This window comes from Antennarius striatus, chromosome 13 (genome assembly GCF_040054535.1).
Source record: "Antennarius striatus isolate MH-2024 chromosome 13, ASM4005453v1, whole genome shotgun sequence".
Classification (NCBI taxonomy): domain Eukaryota; kingdom Metazoa; phylum Chordata; class Actinopteri; order Lophiiformes; family Antennariidae; genus Antennarius; species Antennarius striatus.
Genome location: NC_090788.1, coordinates 9,036,714 through 9,045,182, shown reverse-complemented (window position 1 = coordinate 9,045,182; position 8,469 = coordinate 9,036,714). Strand labels below are relative to the sequence as shown.

Sequence of the window (8,469 nt, the reverse complement as noted above, 5' to 3'; positions counted from 1 at the left end):
CAATTAATCAGCAAATAAATGGAGGCCACACTAGAAGTTAATGTATTAATGTATTTTCTGCACATTAAAACTTACAAGAATCCCTTTCCACATCCCAGTGGTCCAAAGAACATTTCTGTTGGGAGGCAAACTTTTCTGCACATTCCCCTCATAATGGAGCATGTGAAAGGAAAAGATGCAGCCTCGTTCTCCACAACTGTAATCGTGGCAAATATTTTAGCTCAGTTTAAAGTCAAATGAATAAAAGACTGTTTGTGTGTGTGTATATCATCTGTATTTTCTAAAAGCGAAAAATGTACAGATTTAAGCTACAAAAAATGTACAGAAATACCATAGTGAGACTTACCATTCAGCAGAAGGACAACCAAGAGCACCAAAACAACCCGATAAGAAGCCATTCTTGCGTCTGACAATGGATTTAGCTCAGGTCTCTTTGTATATTAGTCAGAGGGGAGGAGTGAAGATAGACCTTAATACGAAGCTGTTTACTGGTCACTAGATTATTTTATGGAATTAGAAACATCCATAAGGGAACATGCTTCTCTAAATCTCATTTATAAAGTCTGGATCACTGTGCTCAACTCAAGTGCTGTCATGAGACAAGAGTGAAGCATTCCTAAACATGCTGATTCAAAACACATGCTCAAACTTAATTATCATTGCTGTCTTAAATTCAGGGCAGCACAGGGCAGGCTTTGTCTATGCGATGCATTTAGAGAAAGTATTTTCTCAAACTGTTACAAATGCAACTTTTCTGTAGCGGGGAGCACCTTTGTCAGGAAGTATTTTGTAAGCAAAATTACAAATCAATTTCCTATGTTCAGTAAGGTAGAGTTTTCAAGAAGCAATAAATCAAAATGTTTTAAAAACAAATGCTTTGAATTATTAACATGTTTAACTGGCCCGGCGTGACTGTCTCATGGTTCTCCAATTTTGTATTTCCTGAATGTCTACATGGAGTGTCTCTAATCTAAAGTGACACTGTCACACAAAAAGGAAGAGGAGAAAAACATCCACTGATGTGAACAGAAGATTGTTTTAGTTGAGACTGTAGAAGGGTGAATGTTTGCCCTCATGAAAAAGATTTTGTTTGTGTCTCAGAGTTTGTATTTGAGCCTTGCAGCTGGAGAGAGTACAGGTAATGTTATTGAGGAAGACAGTTCAAGGGGACAGATTCTCTCTCTGTAAATTAAGCTCAGCACCACACAAAATTCTGCTTCCATTACCATTGTTTCTATATGAGGTCATCACATTTATCATATATTAAAAAAATAATCTTACAATTAAGATTTTTTTGCAATGAATTTTTCCAGGTTGGATGTTGCCTTACCAAGGTCACCCACACTAAGTTTTCTTACCTGTGTCCTCCACATTATCAGCCCTTAGCACTCCTTATGAGGGATTTACTTTTTTCTCACATCAGATTCATAGAGACTAGCAGCTCCATCCAACTTGTTTGCTTATATTCTGTGTTTTTTATACACATGCATGCTGTTAGAATGAAGTTGACCGTGTTCTGATGGTCACAGAAAACACGTGTCAAAGGTAAGTTCAGATTTTTTTAATGTCAAAAGTCTCCACTCATCAGAGAATGTTTCATCAAAGTTGCATCAGAGGTTTCCAAAGGGACATCATTACTGTTTTTCCTTTATTGCTTCTATTTACAAGGTGTGGTCTCAAGAGTTCTTAACTGTAGCAAAACAGCGGTGTCTAATTGCTTTCTAGAGGGATGAACTAATAAACCTCTAATGAATATGTTTCAAATCCATTTATAACTTGCATCATCACAGCTGAAAACAGCTGCTGTGATGATGCAAAAGTTCAACATCACCAATGTTTTTGAAGGTCCTCTACTTTAAATACAGTAAGGTCTTCTCTCAATAAAATAAAACAATGTGCAAAAATACCAGTTTTGGAGCAGGTGCTACAATAAATACAATAGATGGACAAATTCAGGTTTTTCTATACTGATAAATTTGTGGCATATAGCTATGTCAACATTTAACTAAATGCAAATCATGTCCCGAGAAATTCTGATGATAGTGTAATTTTTGTGTCCTTGTCTTCTGTGGACTGACTGCAAGAGGAAGGATTCTTATCCGAGTTAATATATCATCCTACTGTTTCCTTCTCATTTTGTAAACAGAATATTACAGTACTTTACAATAGTACTGTATAGAATATAACATTTTGGTTATTAGTTTCATATACATATACAGTATATATATATATATATATATATATATATATATTAAATATACACACACACGAGTGCGCACGCATACACAAATACACACACTAGCAGGAACCTGTGGAAATTCCGCGATAAAACATTAATATCAGACTTTGTTCGTTTTCTTTTTTTTCTTCGCTGTCACAAGACAACAAACTGCTGCTTCCAACGAAGCTGTAACGGCCCCGCGTGTGTGGGATTGAGCTACTGCCACCCCTATTTGGCAAGAAATGCAGAAGTACCAAGTACAAATGCATTCCAGGCATGATTTGATCAAGTCTACTTAAAGACAATTATAAAGGCAAATTGTTTAGAAAAAAACTGCTTACAGGCTTCGGTTTGAGAGTGATCCATACCTTTGTCAAATAACAGAGAATGGTAGTGCCTCCATTTTTTTAAAATCTACAAATGTATCTTCTTAAAATCCAATGCAGTACAATCAAAACTTGACTGTTGTGCCCTTTCATATTCGTTCTGCCTAACCAATAATCAAATTGACTTGAATATGGTTATCAATCGGCTTTTCATCGCTTATTTTTATATATAAATGGTCTTATGTTTCTTAGTCTATATTTCCAAAAGTGGAAACTTACTTTAACTTTTACCCAGATCAGAGTGCTGACTTGATAGAATTTATTTACTGCGATATGATGTAATATAGATTGCAGTCTCTTTTAATTCAGCACATAATGGCAAGTAACGGCAAGTAATGGCAAGATTCATGGTTTCAATTACCCAGATATATAATAAGTTATTATATTGTATTACATTACATCACATTATATTATATTATATCATATCATATTGTTTTGAAGAGCCCCGCAGACCTCATACCATGTAACCTTGGGAACAACACCAATCCCCCCCAGTCCTTTTGAGTAGAATTAAAAAGCCACAAGCCTGATGCGCTCCACAGCATGAAGCGGACTGCTCAGGTAGTTGAGTCTGTGTGCATCTGTGCTCTGAACTAAATCTGATAGATACACGAGTCATTTTTTTAAACTTATATCAATGGAATATTTGCCTGCTTCTCATAAGATACGTTATTGTGGTACAAAGCTTAGATGTATTTTTGTGGTCCAACTTTACGTTTTTTGACTTCTACTAAATTTTTGTTTTTTCCAGACCATATTTATAAGTGTATGCCATTTGACAGATATATCCTAAAAACTGTGTTATGTCTATGTTCTTTTCAGGATCAGCTTGAAACATGGATAACACGACTACACTAACATTCACAATGACCGCATATGATGTCTTAGAAAACTACAAGAATGAGCTGTTCACCATATTCCTCTTGCTGTATGTTGTCACGATCATTTTGAATTTGCTGTTCATTATTGTCGTAAAACAAAACAAAGAGTTGCATATGCCAATGCATGTGTTCACATGTATGTTATCCATCAATGAAATGTATGGCAGTACTGCATTGTTGCCTGCAATCATGTCTTTGCTCATGTCTGAGACACATGAAATCCCTGTGATGTGGTGTCAGGCTCAAGTGTATTTGTTGCACACATATGCAAGTGGTGAGTTTAGTGTTTTGGCTGTTATGGGGTATGACAGGTATGTTGCCATCTGTAATCCGCTGCATTACCACAATATCATGTCAGCATCAAAAGTTAACAAGCTTATTGCATTGACTGTTCTGTGGCCATACATCATGTTTGGATGCTTATACTCCCTAACCTTGCAGCTTAGTTTCTGTGGCAAATTTATTCCAAAACTATACTGTGTTAATATGGAACTGGTCAAAAATTCATGTTCAAGTGTATCACACATAAGCACCGTGGGGTTAATTTTTATCTTGCTTTTGATTGTGCCACAACTACTGATGATTGTTTTCTCTTATGTCAAAATTTTAAGAGTGTGTTTGAAATTAAGGATCAATGGTCTAAAAACTTGTATACCACATTTATTATCTTTACTGAACTACACTATTGGTTCCTTGTTTGAAATTGCGCAAACTAGATTGAACATAAGTCATGTGGCTGCTGAAGCACGTATGTTTCTGTCCTTATACTTTATCATCATTATACCAATTGTCAACCCATTGCTGTATGGGCTTGGTACTCAAAGGATAAGACTTCTTATACTGAAAATGTCCATTAGAAAAAGATCCCACCAGTAAAGTGTGGAAAGGAAAGAGTTACTGTTTAAATACAGGATATCTTTACATTGCAGTGACCCTTATAGGAACTGATTGGATTTCTAACAATCTGCTAATGGCAAAAACTCTTTCAGTCTATGATAGTATGTACATTAAACTACAGAAGAGAGAATAAGAGCTTTTTGTATTGACATCCTAACTGAAGTGGATACTCTTGGAAGATTTTCAGGGTTCCTGTGTGTGAATAATTAACATACTTTAACTACACTATAGTGTGTGATTAAAAGTGGTTGATTAAAAAACTGAAATGCGAAATAAATGTTTTTAATCCTGTTACTATAATGCATGACTATTGAATTTGATTATTTGATTTCTTTGGTTACAGCCAAGCCAAATCAAGCAATAAGAACCATTAATGCATTATTTAAGATGAAAAGAATGCCAACTTACTGCTTCCATAACAGCTTTGTTTACTGATATTTTGATAAGTTATGTAGCAGCAGAGGTGCAGAGGTATAGATTTAAAGAATATTATTTCCCAAGATACTGCAAAATAGTTTGCTGTTGCACACGCTGCCACAATAAGTCTATTGAGGTGTGTTCAGTTTAAGTGAAAGAATTATTGGAAACTTGTTGATTATTCTTTAATATCATGATCAGGCTATTGATTTGCGAAACAGAGGGGCAAACCTCGAAACAGCACATGAATAAACATCCTTAGTGGTTTCTGTATTTGAAGGCATTTAGGAAATGCTAAATAATTAAAGTGAGACGATCCCTGACCTGTAAAGAATATCCAGAGACAACATTATCTCGGTATGGCTGTGTCAACACAAGTTCAAATTGACTGAAATGGATATGTTAAAAAAATTCCAGTCATTGTGATCAATTAGGATTCCTTTTTACTTCAAGTACGCTAGTACAAGGGATGGGATGTGTAACTGCAGGAAACTAGAAGGAAATGAAATTGTGCTGCGGACCAGAAATTCAAATAATACATCAATGTGATTAGACTATACTATAAGTTAAAAATTTTAATTTAGTTGTTGTCAGAAAAGACCACTCATTAAGATGTAAATTCAATACTGATCTAAAATGAAGTCTGCTATTGCAGAATATCCGTAAGTGTTGCTTTGAGTGTTCAGTCTGTGTGAAACACTGAAACTTAAGAATATTAAATGCATCTAAGATAATGTCACTCTGGACCATATCATATTTTTGTCCATCCTTGTGTTTTTTATTCTTCCAAAAGAATGCCGTTCACGTTGATGTGGGTTGAGGAGACAATTTTACCAAACTTAATAAAGCTGCTCATATGATAAGTGATTGCCTGACTGCCTGGCTGTCTTTCTGACTGCATGACTGTCTCTCTGACTGACTGCTGTCTTTTTACTGCCTGACTGTGGTATGTTACTGATATTTCAGCCAAAAAACATACAAATGCAGAATAAAATCTGTTTTCACGGTTGCTGGTGTTCCCCCCTTTCATACAGTTTCAACAAAATCTGTCAGGAAGTTTATACAAAAATGATCAAAATTGTTTCTGAAGCCAAGTCTTTTCAAAGCTTCTTTAAACAGGACAGAAGGATACATCTGGAGTTTTGACTGGATTAACAGCAGGAATCTTTTCTTCAAACATTTGTAAAAAAAAAATGTGTTCCTGCAGCTTTCACTGGCATCATATTTATGTCCGTAGTGAATCTTACAAGAGTGCAGGAGTCTTCTTAAACTAAGAGTCATCGTAAGATTATTTTTTTAATGTAGTTGGTTAAATATATAATATAAACTTTTGGTCAAATATACTGTATACATAATTACATAACAGAAATGGTGCTAGCTTTCTCATCTTATTCTATTTTAATCCTATTTACCATATTCTAATCAAGAATGCATTAGGTGTACACACATGGAGTGCATGTGAATTAAATCTAAAAAATTATTATAACATCTTCTTTGTTTTGTCGGAAATACACCTCCAAAACTTTTTCTAGAAAAAAAACATGAAAGAGAGTCTCTGTGCGTGCCTTTACCATTCATACTTTATTCAATAAAAAAGTAACGTAGCTACAATGTGGCACTCTTGCTCAATGTCAGTCATTTTGAGTTTTAGTTATACAAAGCATGCTTTTACATTAAACACTTAATAAATACAGATTTTTTTTTCCTCTTTATGTGTAGAACACTTAAAAAAACCACTTTCTTTAATTTCTCAGGGAAACTTGTAAAATAAGACTTAAAAACACAATGTGGTGGTTGGGTAGAGGGAAGGACAGCGGTATTCTCCAGATCACATGTACTTAGAAATACAAAACTGTTTTACAAACATTAACATCGACAGCATGCATACAAAAATATTTTGATCATTCCTTTGTAATTTACAGTACTAGTTCATTATTGCCAAGCGTTACATGTTTGCACCCTGTCTTGAGGAATAGCTCACTTCTAGTATCTTCTGTCATCTCTCTTGGAAAAGTACAATTTACATTCACAATCACTGAGGCACAGCACTTGATTTACAGTTTGTATAAGTACCCCAAAATATTGTGTAGTCACGAATGTGGTAGCAATGCAATATTAAATATATATACTGTATATATGTGTGTGCTTAACACCTGTACACTCATATAACAAATAAACCCTTTAATCATACACACATGCAGAACAAAACATTGTGTACATCCAAAATAGCTTTAATTCCTCCAGTGCACTTTACCGAGTGGCCATACGCAACTCCAGCATAATGTTCAACAGAAGGGAGGGGGGTGACCATGCATGAATCATAAAGCCCTCTGAAAAGTCTTGGATATAGTCAAAAAGTGCTCAAACCCTGTCATTATTCCTGTGAGTCTATGAATTGTTTCAAATCAGACATATATTTTCAGTTTGAACTAGAAGTACAAGAAAAAAGGGGACGGAGAGCCAAGCCAGTAAAAGATTTTTGAAGCTGTTTATCTCCAGTAGAAATTTGCAAACCATGTGAGGCACAGGTAAATACATCTGAGATTTAATCGACATGCTGATCCTCACCCTAAAAAGCCCAACGATCGGTTTGTGTCCTGTAGAGGGACTTTCTGTAAAGAGAAGACATCCGATAGTAAGTAAGAAAGACACCAAGCTTACAGAGAGGCATTAATGCTTAAAGCATGCTGAGGTACCTTAAGTGAGCTATGAAGAATCCGGAGGCGGTGAAGCTTGTCGTTGAGCAGGGGGTCGTTGCTTCGGCGAACAAACGAACGCTTGTACTCCAAGCGGCTGGCTGATCTGTGGTCAGCTGAGGTGGACAGACTCGTCTGCTCCAGAGCCCGGTACAAATCTCCCAGAGAGTCTGCCTGCATCCTAAAGTCCCGTCCGTGACCTGACAAGAAAGGGAAACAATTGTTTTTCATTAAACTCCACTCCAAGATGGTATTTCTTTAATTTTATTTTTACAGTAAATACAAGTGAAAAACAAACACCCAGCATTCCTCTGAAGGTATTCAGCTGTTTAATCTCTGCAGGGAATCTCTCATGTCTCCAGCCAATGAAACTGCAGGCAACCTCTCTCAGCCCACACATTCATACAAACCTACTGCATGCTACCTGCCCACGATTATATGCTGAAGTGCTGCTGAAACAAGCAAATGGAAGGAAAAGATACTCAAAAACATATCAAGTTGACAGCAAAGGTTGAAAATAACCAGACTATTTTTTGTAAAATAAAAAATCTGTTGAGTTTTCATGTGAATATCCTGTTTCCTGATAAAAGAACATTTCTCTGACGTGTTACTAAAGTAAGTACTGTATATACTGCAGCTATTACTTATATATTAATGTGCAAGCAGATTTTAATCTTGGTGTAAACAATGACTTGATGCTGTCTTCCTGTTTGTTATATAATTTACAGCAACTATTTCTGTTTTAGCTTCATTAGCAGACTTACAGAAATGGGTAGAAATGTACATCAGAGTAACCAAGATCCACTGATGCTATCTTAACACTGGTGAAACTTCAAAAGCATTCCATATTACTGTAATTTAAAGAAAGCCCAGGATAGACAAGATAGAAAAATGAAAATGCAATTGTTTTTTAAATCTACAACTCAGCTATTTTTTATGCTTCTTTGTAGATCGTTTTAATGTCTTAATAT

The 8,469-nt window shown here is 35.6% G+C and overlaps 2 protein-coding genes across 5 annotated transcripts in view; one reads left to right on the top strand and one right to left on the bottom strand.

Moving 5' to 3' along the window:
• The first annotated feature begins 3,443 nt into the window (after positions 1-3,443).
• Positions 3,444-4,364, top strand: LOC137606442 (olfactory receptor 51G1-like). Its single transcript, XM_068331695.1, has one exon. The coding sequence runs from the start codon at positions 3,444-3,446 to the stop codon at positions 4,362-4,364; it is 921 nt and encodes a 306-aa protein (XP_068187796.1).
• Positions 4,365-6,412: 2,048 nt separating this feature from the next.
• The window catches only part of LOC137606120 (connector enhancer of kinase suppressor of ras 2-like), a 30,926-nt gene continuing 28,869 nt past the window's right edge, over positions 6,413-8,469 (bottom strand). For all 4 annotated transcript variants that reach the window (XM_068331214.1, XM_068331215.1, XM_068331217.1 and 1 more), the window contains 2 exons: positions 7,499-7,698; positions 6,413-7,414 (listed from right to left, as the gene is read on the bottom strand). In XM_068331214.1, coding sequence (XP_068187315.1) covers positions 7,367-7,414; positions 7,499-7,698 — 248 coding nt within the window. In that variant the 3' untranslated portion in view covers positions 6,413-7,366. The remainder of the gene's footprint in view (positions 7,415-7,498; positions 7,699-8,469) is intronic.